This window comes from Pygoscelis adeliae, unplaced genomic scaffold (genome assembly GCF_000699105.1).
Source record: "Pygoscelis adeliae isolate BGI_AS28 unplaced genomic scaffold, ASM69910v1 Scaffold101, whole genome shotgun sequence".
Taxonomy (NCBI): Eukaryota; Metazoa; Chordata; class Aves; order Sphenisciformes; family Spheniscidae; genus Pygoscelis; species Pygoscelis adeliae.
Window position 1 is genome coordinate 4,873,544 of NW_008824238.1, and position 21,867 is coordinate 4,895,410.

Consider the following 21,867-nt stretch of genomic DNA (forward strand, 5'->3'; position numbering starts at 1 on the left):
GAGGTATGCTTAGGACAAGTTAAAGATTATAAATTTTTGTTTATCACAATTGTTTATCCTTATTTTTTATTCTTTAAGGGACATGGAAGAATAGGCTTGTAGCTGAAAGGCAAATGCAAGTTTCTTTCTTTCAAAAGCATACTAAAACCTACTCTTCTTGAAAGAAATTGTACCATACTGTGTATGCATAGTTTTTACTGCATTAAGCTGGGGTTTGCTCAAAGTGGTCCTGTAGGTGGTTGCCTTTCGAAGGCAACATGGTCCCTCTTATACAAAGTATTCATACCATTGCTTGACTTTTAAAATCTCCTGATAGTTGCAGAAGTAATTTCCAGGTATCTGACTCTCTGATACCAATGCTCAGGTTAGGAAACTGAAATATTTCCAGGAAGGAAACACATTTCTTGATAGGAGCTCAATTATTTCATCATAAGTTCAGACTAAGTTTCTTAGAGTGAGACTATGTTATCTAAATAACAGTAATTCAGTATTTCCAAACGCAAATTCCCATGCAGACACTGGAGATCATGTCTACAAATTTTTGGCACAGATTAAAGGTAAAAAACTCCTCAACACAGCCAAAGAATACAGAAATATAACAAAAAATTCCATGTGCTGGAATTTATTTTTCTATTGATTTTGACATGCAGTTTTCACCTTATTAATCAGATTACTCATTAAAAACAAGTATGTCCTTGGTTATGCAAGACCATAGTTATGTAAAGACTTTAATATCACCCAGTTTAATACTAGAATATCTGTTCTTGGTTCTCTTCTTCAGAAGTCTCTAATGCATTGAATTCCATTTTCTCTGTTATTATTAATATTATCAGCAAATAAGAAATTTACAGGGTACATTTTGACTCCCAAAATGCAACATTTATTTTGACAGAATTACTCTAACAGTATAATAATGACAGAATAAAGCATTTAACCCACATATGGATACAAAACCCACTGACTTCAGGAAACAGTAGGAATTTTCTATTCACCCTACTGGGCATGTATTTCAATGTCATAAGTCATAACATTCTTCAATCTTCATAAGAAAATATTCTAATCTTAAATAAGAAAGTTTTACATGATAGTTTGTATAAATTTTTTCCTCTTCCCTTTCCTTGTCACACTGTCATAAATAGTTCTTCTTCCTATTGTACCCACTGTAAAAAACAAAGATTAACACACTTCTTCCACATACACATTTTTTTCTTATAATTGTAGCTTCATCATTCTACAATGGAATCACGAGACTGTAACATTTTAAAACAAATGCCACAATATATTCTCTTGTAAAGCATCCCTCCACATTTTCAACTCTGAAAACAGAAGTCACAGTTAAAGGAATTGTGCTGTTGTTGTGGGTTATTTTTTTCCTCCACACAAGTTTCAAAATATTTTATGCAGCTATTTTAACAGAAATAGTTATTTTTTTGGAAGCTCAGAGCTAGGTAGTCAATAGTAGCTGCTTGAACCAAATCCTCAAGCTTGTGAAGTAGTTATCTTTAACAAAATTTTCTTTTAAAGACTGATGATAGCTACAGATGACAGAGCCATCCAGAACTCTGCAAGAATAGCCTTTTGATGAAAAACTTAAATTCATCGTTAATCCTCCTGACAGATGAACACCCACACTCCAAGGTATTGTTGAGATTGGATACTCTCTTCAGAAAAGTTCCTTCTTTTTTAACTGTTTCTCTGCCTTCATCCAAGTATAAAATATTGTCCTCACTCCCCCCTGCTTGCCTAGCCAGAGATAGGCACACTTCTAGGCCACAATCTTAGCCGCAGCAAAGAAATAATCTTTATGGCTGAGCAGGTGGGATGCAGCAAAGCTCTTTGCAGGAAGCATAGCACAAGAGACAATATCAGCTTGGGGTGCTTGGATATTTTTGCTCATTGCACAGTCATTCCTTACTCCAGAAAAGGTTGGTATATGAGCTAGACAGCTAACTCCACTCTCCCCAAGAATGGGTTTGTGTGTGCGAGATTATCTCAGAGAGGATTCTGCACAATTAATTAAGGGCAAGAGGTCATAGCTTAAGGCGCATCATCCTATTTCTTTTTATGTTAGAGTTTAAATCTGTCCCATTAGTGCCTTCCAGGGTTTTTATTTACTACTATTTATGGTGAAGTGAGCCTCATCATAGTGCACTTTCCTTGAAGCAGCTTCATTTATGATTCTCCTCTGGAGTCCTCTAAGACAGTGATAACATCAGCCTCCCTTGGTCACTGCCCTTCCATGTCAATCATAATGACAGAAACTCCACAGAGTCATCAGTTCATGACTTACATAAGAGGGACGGAAGGGAATGAAGGAATAGGGAAGTTAGAACTGAGCTAATCACAATTTTTGGCAGTTTTCATTGAAAACAAAAAATTAGAGGATTAAAACCAAATTTTGTTTCAATTGAAATGTTTCAGTTTTCCTTTCTCTAACCAAAAATTAAAAAGTATTCTAACTAGCATTAACAAGCTAGACAACTGTCATTTATTAGTGTGTCAAAAAAATAAGAAATCTTTAAAATGTATTAAGAAAGTAATTATTTAGCCTAATGAGATACACTGTTTTAATTAGCATGGTAAATTTTTATATAAAAATACCTTTGCATCATTTATTCAGTTATCAACTGTCCTCTAAAAACACCTTTAGCAATCTAATCTTTGTAACACTGGAGAAAGAATATGATTTTTAAAGCTTGAGTAATTAATATTTCAGTACCTTTGAAAAATGTCTGTGATACTGTCTCATGGGAACTGTCTCATAAATCAGAATTTAAATACCAGCATAAAAAGGCAGGTATCTTTTTATCAAAAATATGCTATAAAATTTCACAGCATACATTTCATACACTCATTAATTTTGTTTTAAGTTTAATCACTAAAATATTGTTTAAAAGTAGCGAATAAGAAGTTTTATGATAAAAATAATCAGAAATCTAACAGTAAATAGCTGTTTAAGGATTAAATTCACCCAATTATACTGCCTAACCCAAACACACAGTAGGCTGATCAATCAACAGATAACCCCAACTTCAAAATGTTATGACATATCTGGAACATATCAGATGTCAAAAAACCTGCATCTATATTTTGAGTTTGCAGCAAATGATGCCACATGACTTGCTTTTCTCCCCGATGCATGTACCACACAATAAAGTCACTCCAGAAGAGTCACCTATTCAGGAAATTCTCTGTATGTACCATAGAAGACAGGACTCATTCCTTTGTTTCTCAACCTTTAACACTTAAATCCCTTACTTCTAAAGCCATATACAAAAACTACCTTGTATGGATATCATGCACATATAGCTAGCACAGTTTATTGACAGAAAATGCTGCCTATTATCCTGCCAGCCAATGTTTAGTTTGATCCAGGTTTTTTTTGGATGAGAAGGAGGTCATGAAGAAATATCGACCTACGGTACAACTTAACATTGCTGCTTCTTCATCAAGACTATGTTTGAGTTCAAATATACCATGATTATTGTTAATGGAGCCAGTTATTTCAAAGCTAATTCAGGTATCTCAGTGCCAAATTGCAGTCCACAGTATGGAGGTACACCAAGTAGATTACCAAGCTATAGCTTAATTTATTCTTCATTTTAATTTCATTTAAGTATTGTTTTGGGGTGTGATGGAGTAAATCTCAAAACCATTACATATTCAGATGTAAAAAATCTGTGAAGTGTAAATCACATATAGGAAACAATCTCTTTAATTGCAGTATTCATCATCCAACAGTCTCATTTTCTCATCAAAGCCACTGCTTCCTGAAGTGTCTGTAACGGAAGTTAGAATTAAAATAAAACCTCTCCTAAGTTACATCAAATCTATGAACTATTCTGGAAGAAATGACCCAATGTCCCAGTTCCAAAGAATTTCCTACAGATCCAGGTCACCTTCTTGATTGCCAGAGACTTTCAAAAGAAAATTAAAAGGGGATAAAACACCAATAACCTCCTAAAGTCAGTAAAAAAAGGTAGAAGAGATTAGAAGTCACAGTTACTTGGGTCTCCAACCCCTACCAAGACAGAAGCAATACAACACAACTCCAAATCACAATGTAGAAATGAAAAAGTTTTTCTCAATCTCCAGGATCACTCTAATGATTTTTAATAAAAAAGGGGAAACTGATATCCTAATTTCTGATGCAATTCTTGAGAAGACTTTAACTTAAATTTATATCTGACTACTCCAGTGATGCAAAAATTTTACACAGGTGATAATAACATTATGAACAGGTATGGAACTTCTCAAAACAAATTAAAAAGTTGTAAAAGAAATGTGACAGACTGGAATCCCATATCATAGCTAACACAGAGTAAGTTAGCTTAAAGGTATTTTTAAAGGTAATTTCTACAGTTACGTATAGTTGGAACTTAAACAATTCAAAAGGTTTTTTACTGCTTTGCTAACATGCCTAATCATTGCTTCAGAGACTGGATCAAGAACAGGAAGAAGCTGCTTTAGATCAGTGACGCCTTCAGTTTTGTGCTTTTCTTCCAGTAGTTAAGATAGGAGATCCAAATTTCCTTCCTAAATTAATTATTTTGATTGAAGGTACACGAGGAAAAACTGGGCATGTTAATTCTAAGGACTAGAAGACTGTTAATTTTAAAGTATTTTCATATCAATCCAGCCAGATTAGCTCTAAATATAATGCATTTTATCATATTTGTTCTGTATTTGCTCACATAGCAGGCTAAATGAAACAAACACGTAAAATATACTATATAAGTATATAAAACCTACCTTCTTACTGGAATAGGAGTTTTATTCTTGTGCTCTTAATAGCATTCCCATGTTTCACTTACATGATGGCAAGCTTTTGGCTTCAAACAATGAAAGCATCTCCATATACAAAGAAAGCTATACACATATGTTTTCATGTTTCATTTCATAAAATTCAAAAGGCTTTTGTTTTCCTAGTGTTCCCTTCCTCCTTAAAACAGTGAAGAAAAAAGAAACAGGCAGGAAAGCAAATGCGTAAGGAAAGGTTTCCAAAAACACATAGAAAGATCCATTCAGAGCAAATTACACCATGAACTTCAAACAAATATAGAACTAATTAGTGAATCTTTAAAATGCCAAGGTGCTTGGCGTTTTCAAAAAAGCCAGAATGAAAATGGAAGAATATGAAGAGTCACAGCAACATAGGTATTTTACATCCTACCAGAAGCTGGCATTTCTCATGCTTTAACCACAATGTCATCAGTGATATTAAAATCTGGCTACTGAAATATATACTGAGCTGACATAGTTCTGATGCTTTAAACTTAATTCAAAAAGTTCTTCCAAAACATTCATCGTCATCAGCTGGTATTTTACAGATTTAAACTGAGGACACTTCTAAAACAATTTAACTCTTTGAAACAATTGGTACAGAAAAAGTTTAAAAGAAATCTCTGCATAGCTATAGGCAAGGATCCTTTTGCTTGATGAAGGATGAATAACCCCTTCAAACACAATTACTTAAAAAATACAGGAAGTTGTTTCATTTCATAAAAAGGCTGACCATGATCTTTTGAAATGTGTGTGCAGCACCTGATTCTTCACCTGCAAGTTCCCTCATTCATGCTCTGACATGACCAGGTTTCAATTAATTTGCAATATCAGATTTCTTTGGTAAATACAGGGTATTGCTGGGAGCACAAGATGGAAGTGCAACTAGGAAGCTGATTCCCAGGTCTGACAAGCATTTTGACCGGCAATTGTTTGGTACTAGGTGCAAGGTAATTCAACCTGTTTATTAAGAAAAAGTATATATCTACCTTCTGGATAAGGGATCATCATCAGGCTTGGCTTTCTACATTGAGAGAGAGACAGGTAGACACTGAACATATCACCAACTGCTCAGCAACACAAACCTACTTCAAGCTATTCCTTTTGTTTCACAGAACTCTGTTACAGTAGCAACGAATGTAAAAGGAGTTGCTAGCATGTCTTAAATTGAAAAATGTCCTTCTACTTTCCAAATACTTCCTGCATTTTTTACTTCCAAGAGAAGATCACTCAGTGATGCTAATTATAAAGACCAAAAGATGTTACCCAGCAATGGGAAGACACAGTGCTACTGCAGAGATTGGGAGAAACTAGAGGTTATATGCCCTCTCATCCATCAGTAGTCACGACATCAAAGTGGTTGTAGCTACCAAGTTATGTGCCTCTCTTTACCTCCCTCTCACGTAGATCAAGTTCATATCTGCACCTGGCTTGAGAAATGCACATTGTACTTTTCCGCTTCGGACATAAGGGGGTAAGACAAGTGCCAATCAACACATACTCAAGTCTAAGAAAATGGTACCATTTTGTGCTCCACAATCTCTTCAGTGCCACAGTTTCTTCCCTGATACTATTGAATACAGGGTTATCATGACAAATACAGCTTTCTGGCTCATAAACTACATTTTCCCAGAGTACAATTTTCAAGTTGGCCTTTGGTTCAGTGCTTTCTAACCTTCTGCATACATAAATAATTGTGCACCAAAACTCCAGGAAATAATAAGTGATCACCCTTTGAAATGTGAAATTTGAGCCTGTGAAAACTTGATACCATTATCCTACCTCTTTTCTATATTATACTTAGGCATTGAATCCTTCCTAATTTCAGCTTTCACAGATAACTATGTGTATCTAACAAATTAACTTCTTTACAACTGCAGTCCTGCAGACTTCGACTTCATCAACTTTTACAAGTCACGTACATGGCTTTTACAAGTCATGTACCAGTTTTACAAGTTTATGGACCTGGCTTCAACTACAAAGACATTAATCTCTTATATTCCAGTCTGTATCTGATGTTTCATCTCTTTGAAATTTTTCTTCGATTTTTGTCCACATCTGCTTTAAGGATGGACTTTATAAACAAAAAAAATACTATTTTAATTCAGCTACAGACAATGATATCACCACGAGTCTACATTTGCTCTGTGAGCATACAGGTATACATTTCTTCTGATTCACACAACTAATTTAGACATCTGGTACATTAAATGGTGCTAACAGCCAAAGGGTTTTGGGTACTGTTATGCTGATAGCTGACGGCTGGAGCATTGAATACACACATATTCCTGAAGACTGCAGCAACAAGCGACTTTAGACATCTACGTTCTTATGAAGGCAAAGGATGATGTTCCTCTCTCCTCCATTATTGCCTACTGGTCTAGTTCCAAGTGGTGGACAGATTCATTAATCGAGACCTTCCTCTATAGAAACAAATCATGTTTTTATTATTCTAATTATTTTTTTTTTTTGTGGGATTCACAAAAGCATGTCTGTGCTTTGTTGAATAAAATGAAAAACTGAGCTATTTGGCAGAGATTGCTGAGTGTTAGGGTAGTGATGCTGATCGTAATTTTAGAGATGCTCATTATGCTTCAGTTTTGATATAAAAATTTCCAAATTCAGAAGGAGAGGACCAAAAAACAACAAAACAGGCATAGGTAATATTGAGTTTGCTGATATTCAAGATCAACATCCTGGAAGGCAGACTTCCTCAAGCAAGTGTTATCCAATACCTAATCAAGATATTCTCTTAGCTGTTAACCTTGCCAAATGTACTCTTCCTAAAACCCCTAGGTCATGCAGACATGACTAAGTTCTCAGGTAACACCCCTCTCTATGACAAACAATCTTTTCTTCTAATGAGACACGTACATTCAGAACAGAATATCCAGATGCTGGAAACCAGCTTCTTAGCCATCCACGAGGACATATCTTTCTCTGTTAGAAAGTTACCACCATAACCACTTCCCTTTTTCTCTTGTATCCTCCTGTGTGACAGAAATGGTCTACATCATTAACTTTTTAGGTTCCATTGCTGTGAAGCGTGTTCCTCCCATGGTATAAGTCATCCACACGCAAAACCCCTTAGTTCAAAGCTCAGTGCTGCTCTAGACTTGATTTCATCATCTACTCTGAATAGTCTACCACTGACAAGATGGCATGGTCTATAGCTCAGATGCTTCTGCTATCCAAAACAGTATAGCCACACAGTAAAACTGCTATTTCAAACTTATATTTGAGGCACTGTGTACAGCAGGAACATTGGCTAAACTTCCAGCCCCTGCAAGCATCTATTTTACAGTAAAAGAAAACATTTAGCTCTACATATTTCAGCCTTACAGTCTCAGTGGGTTTGTACACTTTATCTAGTGTCTTCCTGTTTCAGCTTTGGAAAACAACTTGCATATCATCTGAGTATCATGATTATTTATTCTATTTCTGCTGCATTTCGTAGAGTTCACACAGATCTACTATCTAAAACATTCCCTTTCATGAAGCCAGCAGTCAGGAAATGATGCTGATCTTTTAGACTGAGTTGCAATACCACCATGACTGAACTCAAAGTGGATCAGGGTTTATTTTTTAATTTAGATCAGGAATGTGCTTTTGAAATTAAAGTCCTGATCACTCCCACTTACTGTGCATCACAGCGCACTCTTGGAGTACAAACTGGATAAAATGCCAGGATCTGTGCTCCAGGACTGCATCTTACACTTTGCAGTTGTTCATGGATATTCAGTCCACACAGATTAGACCTAGTTCAAAATAAAAACCCCTGAAATACAGACAGCATGAATGTCAGGTCCTTAGCACCAATTCTTTTGCTCTACAAATCTCCTCCTCTTGCACCACAACACTTGCCAACACAGGCATTGCCTTCATCAGTATCTTGTTAAAACCTAGCGCACCATCAAAGACATTCACACAGAAATGGCACTATCAGCACTTCACAAATGTTCCACATACGCTAGACTAGCTGAGGCTAAAACCCAGGTGGCAGATTAAACTGAATGGTAGTAGGAGTTACTGGCTCCAGCTGCCGACTCTTCTTCTACCCCAGAAGGTTACAAGTTTTGCAGCAGGGATGTTGCACGCAATATGGATCTTCTGAATGCTTCTGGTTTACAACATATCACGTTAAAATAAACCACAACTAACATCAGTTTAACTTTACATACTGGACTACAAATTGTGGTATTTAACCTCTGTCAACATGGGGTTCAAGTAGCGTGTAGACTGAAACCAATGTTCTGCTTATAGAGGAGCTGATGTTTCAGTGAGGATACCGCAGTTTAAATTACAATTCATCAACAGCCAAACTAATCACATGGGGTGGGATTAACCTCCCCTGAATTTAAACAGCCTCAAAGCAGATACCTACATCTGAGCTAATTATCTAAATTACATTTGCAGTCACATAGACAAATAAGCATCTATAGAGGGAGATAATTTTAGCTACCCACCTTTAATTGAGATAAACTGTGTGTTGGAAATTCTCATTTTTCTCTGCTAATTATAAAGGAGACTGACTCAAATGCAGACATCTGCACCACAGACATCAAAAGCCTGGTGAGATGAATCCCACCATTTGTGTTGTGTGAGCGTTAAATCAAAAGAGTACATTCTCACCCAAGGCAGACCAGCATAAGTGAGTCCACCAGTTATACCAACTGACATTGCAACGCAACTGGCAAGTCTAGTAGCTCAAAAGATGTTTTCCAGTAAAATACAAAAAATATAGTGATAACATTTTAATTGGAGAGATTTTCATATACGTAGGAAGGCAGAAAAAATCATATGGAATGGGACTATATGGAAAGAAAAAAAGAGCTAAAATTTAAGCTCAGTAAAGATGGAAAAGTAAGTACAGTGGGCACCACTGAAAGTAAACATTTACCATGGCATAGTATAAATACCTCATTGCTGTATACATTCTAAATATAGGGAGAGAGTGGTAAAATAAATACCACAGGACAGTATGGGTATTTATTTACTTTTTAATAGAATCCCCTGTATTCTTTAAAACTAATGACACTGAGAAGGAAAAAAAGGAAAGATGAAACACAGAATGAGAAATGCCATGAGCAAATAAGCCAGAAATACAGTTAAGAACTACAAATCAGCTGCATGGCACCAGCACAGAATGACAGCAAGGTACAGCTGAAAATTACTTCAAGAGGCTGATCTTGACTGTATTCTATCTAGCCTCTTCCACTGAGCCAGAATCATATATCTGTGTATTATCCACATTTTTAAAATTAAAACTAATAACAGTCATTTCAGAATAATATTTACTGTAATTTTCTTGTGGAGTTTTATGACTGTAAGAGTAAAGAGGATTTCCTTGGTATGCAACCTAAACCTCCTGCCCAGCAATGCTAGCTAATGTTTTATTGCCAAGAAAAAAGAAATCACTCTCTTTCCTGTAACAATCTTTATTTATTTCCCAGATTAAACAAATTCGGCTGCTTCATTCCTTCAATCTTCCTCATAAATCACATATTGTGTGTTTATAATCAATCAATAATTAATCTCTTTCATTCTCTCTAGAATGGCTAGACCATTCTTAAAAAATGACCAAAACTGGACATTGCATTTCAGACAGGGTCTCACCAGTTTCACACAGAGAAGTCTCCGTTCAAAGATTGCTGCCTCATATTATTTTTTAACTCAGAGCAACTCCTGCATCTTTTTATTGCAGTGTTACCTCTACATTTTATTCCCTGTATTTCACCTGTTTGATTTCTTCCTTATTCCATACCTTGCAGTTAAATTTCATCATGTTGATTCCAGGCCATTACTTTCACTTGTCAAGTTCTTCTAATTTTGATTGTGCTCTCTATAACAACGCCAACCTATACCCATGTTAATGTATTCTGCAGTTTTGAAATGTATTCTTTGCTCACACAAGTCATAACCTAAGTGCTTAACGAAAAAGGGATGGGCTCCAACAGTGCCAACACCTTCAACCTTCTGCCAGCTAACAGGGAGCTTCTGTCAATTTTCACTCACAAAAATGTCGGCGTGGAGAGTGTCAAAAACTTTCCAGAGTCAAAAATATGACACCTATTACTTCCCTCTGATACACTATGCTGGTTAATTACTGGGTCAAAAAAAAAGTAAAATAGATTGGTTTGACATGATCTCTTCTTGATGAACAGACATTGGCAGTTTTCATCGGCTTGGCTTTCAGTTATGCTTAGGTGAGGCATTTTCATCCGTACCAAGACTGCTGAAGTAAGTCCGTGGAAACTAATGATAATTGGCACATCTGAAAAGTCAATAACTTGCACACAACTCAGATGCTTACCTTCAGTCATTTGAGTTTAAAAAAATTGTGGCCTCCATACTAGCCTGCGGTCCCTTACAGCATACAGCAGAGTGACCACAAAAACTCAGGAGTACTGAAACACCAGACAACTCTCCTTGAAAATACAAAACCAACCATACTAACTAGTACTGGTATATCCTTTAAGCACAAAGAAAGAGGATAGCTTAAATTGTTAAACTGTCCACTACCAAGAAAGTTAGGCATCCATTTCCCGTTGGAGGACTACTGCCTGTCTAGAAATGAAATGGTAAGGACCTTACATGCTACCAAGTGGTAGACTGGAGTTTAAAGAGCTTTAAACTGGGCAGAGATCCCTGAATAGACCTTGAGGTTTCAGCTACTCTTTTGGAAAAGAGTAAAAAGCAGGAAAACTGTGGCTTTTGCCTGGAAACAGGAAAGCAGTATGAGGCCAAAAATATTGTTCCCCAACACTGAGTAAATTGCACCAATATTTAGATGTATCTCCCTATTACAGTTTCATGTGTTTGAGCTTTTTGTGTTCAAAAAGTAAAACCAGGAATAGGAACCAGCAGACATGACTAATCACATTTAATTCTGTGTGTACTCTTAAACATGTTAAAAAAACCTTGCTGGAATATTCAGCTTTCCAAGGTGTTCTGAAACAGTACATTTACTTTGCTACTTTTTAAAAGCAGTGCATAAAGACTTTCTATTAGAACATGACTAAAAATCATCTATTCACTTCTATATTCTGACACGAATGGAAGAGAAGCAACAGTGTGAAAGCTGATCTTGATTTCTGCATTTTTGTCCATTGTCAAAGTATGAATTACACACATTCATTACAAATAGTATTCATAAATATTTATAGCTAATTACAAATTGACCAGAGCGCAGGTCCTTACCTCAAACCCTAGCTGTAACTGATTGCTTTCATACAGCAGTTTTAGAGATGCTACAGAATTTCCTGGACTTTGAACAGGAATTAGCTGCAGTATCTCAAATATGTCTTACAGTGAACGTTTGCTTTTAAAAGATGACCACTGTGATTTGACATAAGTGAATTGAACTTACTGCCAGAGAGCACCCATTGATCATATGTGACTTGGCACTACTGTTAAAAATATGTTTAAATAAAATCTAAAAAAAGAGAGTTGGAAAATGTATGAAAGGAGTTCCTGACCATTTGGAGATCCAACAGGAAATTCAGGACAAATATTTTGTGATATGTATCAGGCAGCCAAAATTCTGGATTTAATGAGTGAAATAGACTCATTTTAAGAAACTGTTATCTTCTTTCATAATAATGTAAAAATTGTCCTTCTCTATATGGACAGAAGATAGTCTTCTTAATGAATCATGCTTTTCTAACTATGATAGTCACTCTAGTTATGCCAAATCTAAGGTTGAGGACTATATTTATAGATAACAGGATAAATTCATATCTAGCATTTCCATGAAATTATGTTAATAAATAAATATTTTTTTCCCAATTAAAAAAATCTGAAGTCAAAGAAGATTCCCAGGCAGATATCATGAAGATGACAGGCTACATGGAGTTACTTTTATAAATCTCACTGATTCTTTCAGTGTTCAGTTCGTATTTTGTATTTCAGCTCTTATTCTGCTACTACTGATTAATTTTTAATAATCCTTTTGATATGGGGGATGAAGAAGTTCTCTGACAGCAAAAGTAAAAGATAAACAGTGTCTGTCCTGTGTTGTTAATTATTTTATTTTGGGAAGGCTCTCTTAAACTTTGAGACAGTGAGCCTTTCTGCTACTTTCCACTTTCAGTTTCTTTACTTGGAGTTGCTTAGTTGTTGTTGGCATTACATCAATAAAAGTCATACCGTGGACTTATCCACTTGCTTTCTTGGCCACTCCACATTGCAGAATCCTTTGCTAAAACTGCCAGAGAGAATAAGAGGATAAGTCAACGTCACTGTGTTCTTTGATGCAGTGTCAGTAGCCTTTGAGCACAGGCAAAGGAGCTGAAGCACTTCCACCAACCTTTGAAGTGGGGCAGAAAAGTGGAAAACCTGAGGGGAAGCAGGCAGATTCACTCAGAAAAGAGCTGCTCTGTTCTTGGCACCCAAAGTGCTCTCCAGCCACTTAAGGAATTCCACAAACCAAAGTCCTCTGCTCTAAAGGGATGGGAATTGTTTTTAACCAAGCGTCCCTGCAGAGTTTTGGCAAAATAGACAAGATACAAAACTTCTTCACGTGTCTGTTTAGTGTCAGAAAGGTCTAGGAAATTTAACAGGGCACTTCTATTCAGCACAGAAAAATTCACCAAAATGTGTAAGTCCACTACAAGGCCTTCCTTTATGTTTCCTAATGGTGTTTCAATTCTCCTAAGTATCCTACAGACAAAAAAATCTCAGCTGGGAGCTGACAGATACACATAGAGAGAGAAACTGCTACATCCAGACTTTTGCAGAACATAGGATCTAAAAGCATCACAAAATAGCCAAAAGTTTATTTCAATTCCTGTTCAGTCACTATGATGACATGAACAATGTTTTGCTATTATCCATGCAAGAGCTCTATCCGCTAGTGGGTTCATATGATCAAAAGTCCAATGATCTGTATTTAAATACAACAGGAATTTGCCTGAGGAAAAATTAAGAAAAATCTAAACGAGAAATATTTACAGTCATTCTTAATTTTCTTCTTCTGAAGTCTTCATGAAGTTACTGAAATGGAGAGGCAAACCTTCAAGCCTCCCAAAATATAAGGCCCCAACAAAGTCACGAGTCAGTCATGGTTTTGAAAGGAATTATATGGTATCAGCACTTTCAACACATCACTATCAAGGTTTTCAAAGTAAGACCTTCAGAGGTATTATAGCAACACAAAGTAAGAATAAATATAAATGTTTCTTTTTTTTTCTCCCCTGTGAACAAAATATGGATCTGATACTGCTGCCAGATACACATCCATAATTGTCCCTAAGAACCATGCAGCTATACCAAATAAATTATTCTAATCTGAACTTTTTAAAAAGTACCTCTAGAAGATTGTATTTTCTTCACAAGGTTTGCAAAGTAAAACTTTATAGAAGCAAGGCACGGGCTTTGCAATGACATCCCTAGTATTTATCAGCAGGATCTGGCCAAAAGAAGACTAATAATAATTAAAGTAAAGACTTCCTTGCCCTAAAGGACACTAACGTTCTCCAATTACAGTAATTACAAAATGCAGTGTGTGGCTAGGTGCCAGAAATACCAGGCTGAAACGCATTGCTATCTATCAAGCTGGGAACCTAAACACTTTTCAGTACAGCAAAGGCATATGCATGGAATAAGGATCTCGCATGAGCTATTTGACTTATACATTTGTTTGGGAAAATATGTATGAAATCAAGGAATGAATACTAGGAGAATGATTTAAAATAGAACACATTATAAATTCATTAATCAAAATTGCTTTTGTAAATTTTATTCTTGGTGGGTCCTCTTATTTTGCAGAGTACAACTGTTTGGAATATAAAGGAACTAACAACTTCCACTATCCAAATAATAATGACTATTTTTAAAGCGTTGACCACAACAATCATGAAAAAAATCTCAGTTTTCATTAATATGTTCAGATTTATTAAGGTGCAATGTTGCCAATGAAATTATTGGGGGGAAAAAAAGTTTTTGCAAATTCAGTCCATGATACACAAATAATGCTTACAAAAAAAGATCAAGATGTTAGGAATTTGTAGAGTTATGGTGCCTAAAACAAGGTTTTAACGTTTTATTAACACTTTACAATCTAGTAAGAATTTATTAATAATGCAATAAAACCCTTTCTGACTGAATAACATAGAATAAGGCCTTCCACATGAATCCAATCTGAATAACAAACCAGTGTACTGGTTTTCTGATTTGGTCACAGTCTCTTGTATGATACTTATTTATGGGTGGGATTGATGGCAGCAGAGTGCATAAGGTTCTCTGAAGTCAACCCGCCAAGTAATGATTTTAACGACAGAAAGAATGTATTGCCTTATGTATTCCACAATTATTACATACATTAACAAGTATATGACAAAGCACAATGGTTCCCATTTTTGTCTTAAAGGCTAGGTCTTTGCCAAGGGAGGCTGGGCAGGCACAGAGAGCTCCAGCACAATAGAGAAATAGGCAGGGACACCAGCAGAGCCACAACAGCACACTGCTCTGGTCAGACTGACTACTGCCAGCAGCAGTTGGCTTCGGTTTTCAGTACTAGCTCAGATACCTCTTCCATACAGATGTAACCCAAGTGCGTACATGGTGTGAAGGCCACACTGATGTCAATGGCCCAGGGCAGGAAATGTTGGAAGCATGATATTTCATACAACACTCTGAGAAGCGTTGTTTGGGTGCTTTGGAAGGGCAGCAGGGAAACATCATCCCTCTTTCCTATTCTTCCAGTGCTGTTAAATTCTTGTGCACACCAAAAAGAAAATGTTCCTTACTCCTTTCTTTACTAGGAAACAATTGTGCACAGCATATGGCAGGATAAACATATATACAGCATACATCTGTCATACATTTTCATAACAAACTGTTCATCATAATCTCAAGAAAGATTTTTTTTTTTTTTCTATTGAAGTCATAATGTTGACCATTCAAAAACTCTCTCAGCATTGAAGGAAGAGGTCTAGGAAAGAATGATCAAACATGCAGTCATAAGGTCATATAAGGCCACTTGCAGAGGAGTTAACTGAATTTGTTGGACTGCTGTTGCCTACAGAGGAACTTACACAGGTTCTCAGTCCAGAATCCTTCTATACAGAGAAAGAGACAGAAGGCGAGTTGGAGGATCCATATCAGACTTAAGGAACATTAGATGAAACTGAAAATACTAACAGTATCAAATTGCCAGGACCAGACAATATCCTTCAAAAATCTAGAAGAACTTGATCATGAAACTTCTGAATTACTGTGTGGTACACAACCTCTCTTAACATGGCCTCATTACCACAGTAACAAAAAACAGCGCATGGGTGTTACTATTTTAAAAAGCTTCCAGTAGATCCTGAGAAACTGCAGACTAAAAACTGACTTCCATTGGGATGATTTCATAGGACAAGTTAAAAAGCATTATTTAATATACGGATAATATTAATTCCTCCCAAATATATTAGACTTTGAAAGTATCAACAACATGTGGAAAAGGGTTAAGTGCAGTTAAGCTTTCTACAAAGTTCCTAAGTTATTTAAAAATTAATGAGTAAAATTAAACTATCATGAAATAAAGAAAAAAGTGATAAAAAACAGAAAATATATTTAAGAATACAAAATAATTTTTCAAATTCCCTGCAAGATGTGTCTATGGTCCTCTGCTGTATGCCTTCTTCACAACAGCCCAAGAAAAGGGAATGCAAGATGGTATTAACTACTTAAGGTAGTTAAAAACAAGACAGGAAAATAAAAGAGAGAGATAGGAGACTCACTAATACTAAGTCATTGGAAGACAAAATGATAGATAGCATTCAATGTGAACACATGCAAAATAATGAGGACATTGCTGGAGATTACAGCCAACTATAGGTACACTGTAGTGTAGTAAATGACCTTTTAGTACATCGGAAAGATCTTGGAGCCATTGTGAATAGCTCTATGAAAATGTTGGCTCTAGTTCAGCCACAGTCAAAAAGTAAAAGAATGTTAGAAATTATTAGGAAGCAAAAAAAAGAAAAAAAATACAACTATATCAATTTGCAGTATGCCATAACTATCAACAGTTTGGTTTGTTCCCTTTGAATTAAAAGGAAAACAGTAGAACCATAGCAGATGGAGAAGGAAAACAAAATGGAATAGCTTTTCAGACAGAACAGTTTTTAAGTAAGAGGAGTAGGACTCTTCAGCTGAAAAAGATGCAACCACTGAGGAAATTGTTATTTCTCACAATGAAGAAAAACAAGGCATCAAATAAAAGAACAGGTTTAAAGCAAAAAAAGTATTTTTTCCACACAGTGCATAATTAAATTTATAGAGCTCTGCAACCTGATGCCATGGATTCAAAGAATACACATGGACTCAAACGTGTTCAGATTCATAAAAGAAAATTCCATCTAAGACTACTGGACACAAAAAGTACAACAGCGGATTTAGGAAGTCCCTAAGCTGCTGTTTGCTGGGAGCTGGCGGGTTTCTCTGTTCACATGCTCCGTTCTTATCCTCTTACCCTAGGAATCCATTACTGCTCACCACCACAGCCACAGTACTTGGGAAGATGAACTTTTCATCCGGTAAGTTCAGCCGGACAACCATGAGAACGTTCTGTTCATTAGACATATCTGCCGTGAATCTTACTGCAGCTAGTAACTTTAGGTCTCTGAACCAGGATAGCCCAGTACCCTTTTTCTTTTTCAAGGCATAAGGGGAAAGTGTACAGCTGTACAGAAAATCAGTAATTCAACCTTTTTGTTTTGCCTTTTTTTTTTTTAATAAAACCCAGATCTTATCTGCTGGAGACCATCCTCAAAAGCTTTTCTCCTCTGCACAACTTAAACCAAAATGTGGCATTAGCCCTGCGGTTCTCTCTCTCTCTTCTTCATCCCTCCCATTCCTTAGCTATGCATTCTCACCCTCTTTTATCAGCACTGGTACTCATCTGATTCAGCCATGTAGGGAGGTAGTTTCATGACTCAGACTGGAAAAAAACTTAAAAAATTAAATTTAAAAAAAAAAAATCTGATTCTTTAAGTATTGGGATCAGTCTCATCATCAACTCAGATACGTGCCAGTGGCAGGAGCAGGACAGAGGCATTTCAGCTAGAGCCGCCTGTTAGGTTAGCTTAGTTGTTACACACTAACAGTGCAATGAGAGCATACCTGCAGCCCCCACATACCTTCTCCCAGCTCCAAGCACTCTTGGAGATCTTAAACTTCTCAACTATACGACAGACTTCTAGAGAGACAGGTGTACCAGTGAGGCACCTGGACCTTGATCACCTCCATTTGGGTTCAGTAAGACACAAAACTTTACTTCCACAAGCAGAGCTAGCTCTATTTACAAGGAAAGGTTTTACTAGTCCAAGGTGCAGCTTACAGTGACATGACTGTGCCCATAGCAGGAGATTTTTTTGCCAGCATGTCTATACTAATAAAGCACCCCAAAAATAGACAAAAGTATTTCAGCTGTACTTAATCTAGCTCACTAAACATCAGGCAAACATTTAGAGAGATTGTTTCCCTATGCTGGAGCACTGGAACTCATCTTTGGTAAGACTCGATGTATCACACTGCAAGGATTTTTTTTAGTGGTATGGGTCTATCTGCTGAAACTTTTTTTTTTAATTAAACATCTCCCTCTATCCCCATCCTTTATTTTACAAAAAATAGCCAAGTACATTTTTAATTCCATCAATACTTGGGTGTTGGAACTTTGTCATTCACAAAATTGATCCAGAGGTCACAGATGCTTGGAAAACCCCATCTAAGAGTGCTTATTTCTTTATCTGGAAAAATGGAACTTGTCTGTCCTATTACTAATATGCATCTAGAAAAATAAAGTGACTATTAAGTGTCAAAACAGGCATTTGTTTTAATTATGGACAAAAACCTAGCAGTAACAGTTATACAGCTATATCTGTCAGAAGTTATGAAATTATAGAACGGAGTTTGCCTCTAATTTATTTCTTGCATATATGCACCATGCTAATGACCAGATATTAGTTTTTTCCAAAGCAATCTCTTTGCACAAAACAAATTGTGCTTTCTTAATGAGCTATCACTTATTGCTCCTTTTTTGCTGTTCAATCTGTGGCTCCACAGCACATTTACAATTTTGTACTCAAATTTCTCTCTTATTAAACAATAAAACAGCCCTGATTCCTTTATGACACCTCATAAAGAAAAGGTGGACAATCACACAATCACTAACTGTATCATAAAAATATATGTGCAAACAATCAGAAATCCTGTCATATCCTCCTTCAGAGGGCTCCCGCTGTCTCCTAAACCATTCTCTCTCAGTTCCCAATACTGACTCCTACCTGCTTCCTCCAGGTGCAATCTCCCTTCCCACTCACTCCTGGGCTTAGTCTTTTTAAATAGCCTCTTAGCAAATTTCTGTGCTCTTAACCTGCCTCCATAAACTCCTGCTCCCAATTTTTCTCTGCCCAGAGAGTCAGTTCTTCCCCTAACCACATGTATTCATCAAATGCTCTTTTCCTCCATACCACTGATTTGTCAACACCTTCTTGACCAGACTCTCAGCCTCCCTCCATCCCTTCTCATGGGTCCCTGTCCCTGAACATCCATCCCTTTGACCAGGCCCTTTACACAGACCCTTTGCATTCACAAATCCTGAATTCTTGCCCATCCCAATCCCTGATTCCCTTGGATATTATGCCAAAACTGAATCCCACTCTCTTGAAAGCTGCTGTCCTGTTCTGAATAACGAGACGTAAGAATATCTCCTCAACATTAAAATTGGATAATTTCTTTTCCACGCTACTTGTACTCTGGGTCCGGGGTCATTGGGGAGCACAGAAAAAAAAACACCACCACCACCACCAGAAAAACTTGTTCCAGATGTAGACCTAACACAAAGTCTAGGTCAAAGTGTGTGCAGTGCAGGAGGAATCTTTGAAGAATACAGCTGTCAAAAATCTAACTCCAATGAGTACATCCAAATTCTTCTTTCCAAGATATATAACACAGGCAAATGTAGAATGGCATTAGGAATGGAAAAAGGTGCATAACTAAAAACCAAAGCTACCCTTTCGTAGAATCTCAGGAAAAAGTTTTACGGTATTTTAACATGGGAAAACAACACAGTCGTCCCTATTCTCATTTTACGAAAAGGCTGGACAGCTTTTTCTTAAGTTTTCCAGAAATAAATCAACCTGAGTTACTGGGAACAAAAAGGTAACCTATATTATAACAAGGTCTGAAAAATTCACAACAGAAAACAAAGTTTAAGGATATGTGCAGACAGTTATAACTGAAAGGGTTAAAGGGGTTTCAGATATTATAATCCCTTTGTCTGGAGACGGAATGTGGTAACTAATTCCCTGATGGCTCTTAGTCTAATATAGTAACACTCATCTAGGTGAACTTAAGTTAAACTACCTTTATTGGTGGTTTGAGGTAGTTTGAAGCATGGTTTCTCCAGGACACATATATGCTCAATGGAAAGTGTCAGGAAACCTGTGTAATATTTGGTATAAACAACCCAACCTATAGTAATGCTATTTCTCTGGTGCCTGAACAGATAAACAAATAATACACAGTGTGGACACAGGAAAAAGATTTGAGCTTTTCTGCAGAAATAAGAATACAGAAGAAAAGTTGCCCATTCTTGTCATACCTCTGGACTTCTTAAAAGCTCTAGTGACTTGATTTGACCTAATTAGCAAGGAGAGATATAGTTAGCTTTGAACTATGGCATAAAATCAAAGTTCAAAAACATGGGAGATTTAAGTCTACTAATAACAAACCAAACACAGAGGCTTCTTAAGGGAAAAACACAAAGAGAAATTATGTATTACATTATTAATCTGTTAAACATAGGAACATACAGGACTCCAGTCTAGTAGTACATGCCAACTTAAATAGACAACTTTCTTGTTATAGGAGCTTCATTTTGCTCAGAAATTCCATCCAACCTAGAAGCATGGGAGAGAATCCATGTTATTTTGAAACTTGATAGTTCAGTACTCTTCTTAAATGGTAACTTCTTAGGCCACAATCAACTATTTTGAGTAATGCAATTTTGGAAATTGGCCCCTTACACTGAGGAATTGCCACTTAAATTCAGGAGAGCTGTGAGAGATTAAACCCATTAATATCAGTAGAACATGACACTTGATCCACAAACAGGCATTTTTATCTCACAGTTCACCCCTGTACAAAAAAAAGACAAACAAGTAACAAGTGCTTTAAATGAGAAAACAAGCAAGCTAAGACTGAAAGTATGCTGTTTTATAAAGTTACAGTAACTATTCTAAGAACATTTCGTTCTGCATGTCGCTATCAGTTTTTCCTTACCATATATTCCATATTGGAAGCTGGTGGATACACCTGACCCCGTAATTTATTATGAAGATCCAAGATACTTTGCATATCACTGTCTGTGATAGCCCTTTTCCCTCTCTGCTTGGCGATCCACCACTCACCATCTTCATCCATGTACTTTTCCAAAAGTTCCTCTAAGAGCGTGGCATTGGGAAGAATCATTGCAGAAATTGCTTGAGCTATGAATAGCAAGGTAGTTACTCTGAGCCATTCCTGTACTACATACTTCATGATGAATGATCTCAAAATGCACAGGAGTTAGCTCCAAGACAAAGTCTCTCTTCCAGGTCTGTTGGCTGTAAATGCATAAGAGAGAGTAATGTAATTTGGAGGTTGAAGTACTGGCCTGTATGAACTTACTAAGCAACAAAAGTCAAACTGTAGTTTGTACAGAGTTTGCCACTGCTGTTTTAGGGGGAGAAACCAGGATGCTACTTTTTTTTACTCTAGTAAGTATACACTGTTGCTTTGGAAAGATAGCTTATCTTCAACCTTACAAACTTCAGTTTGTTCAAGTGGTTTTATATAGTACACTGGCATGCACATTTCACTGCCTGCATGCAAGAAAGCATACTTTTCATATCTGCTTAAAAGGAGACAGGCATCAGTGAAGATTAGACTGTAGATAAGGTCTTCCAGGATTGGAATTTAAGAACAAAAAAAGTTAAAAGGCTTGCATTCGTTGCCAAAACACTAACTGAAAAACACAATAAAGTTGACATGAAATATCCCCTCAGCGCATTTCAAAATATGACCTTGATTAAAGCTTCTGGTTTAGGATTT

At 36.6% G+C, this 21,867-nt stretch overlaps 1 protein-coding gene across 1 annotated transcript in view; it reads right to left on the bottom strand.

Moving 5' to 3' along the window:
- CRISPLD1 (cysteine-rich secretory protein LCCL domain containing 1) overlaps positions 1–21,381 on the bottom strand; it is a 42,131-nt gene extending 20,750 nt beyond the window's left edge. Inside the window, exon 1 of the mRNA XM_009335015.1 lies at positions 21,058–21,381. Coding sequence (XP_009333290.1) covers positions 21,058–21,315 — 258 coding nt within the window. The 5' untranslated portion in view covers positions 21,316–21,381. The remainder of the gene's footprint in view (positions 1–21,057) is intronic.
- Between the last annotated feature and the right edge of the window lie 486 nt (positions 21,382–21,867).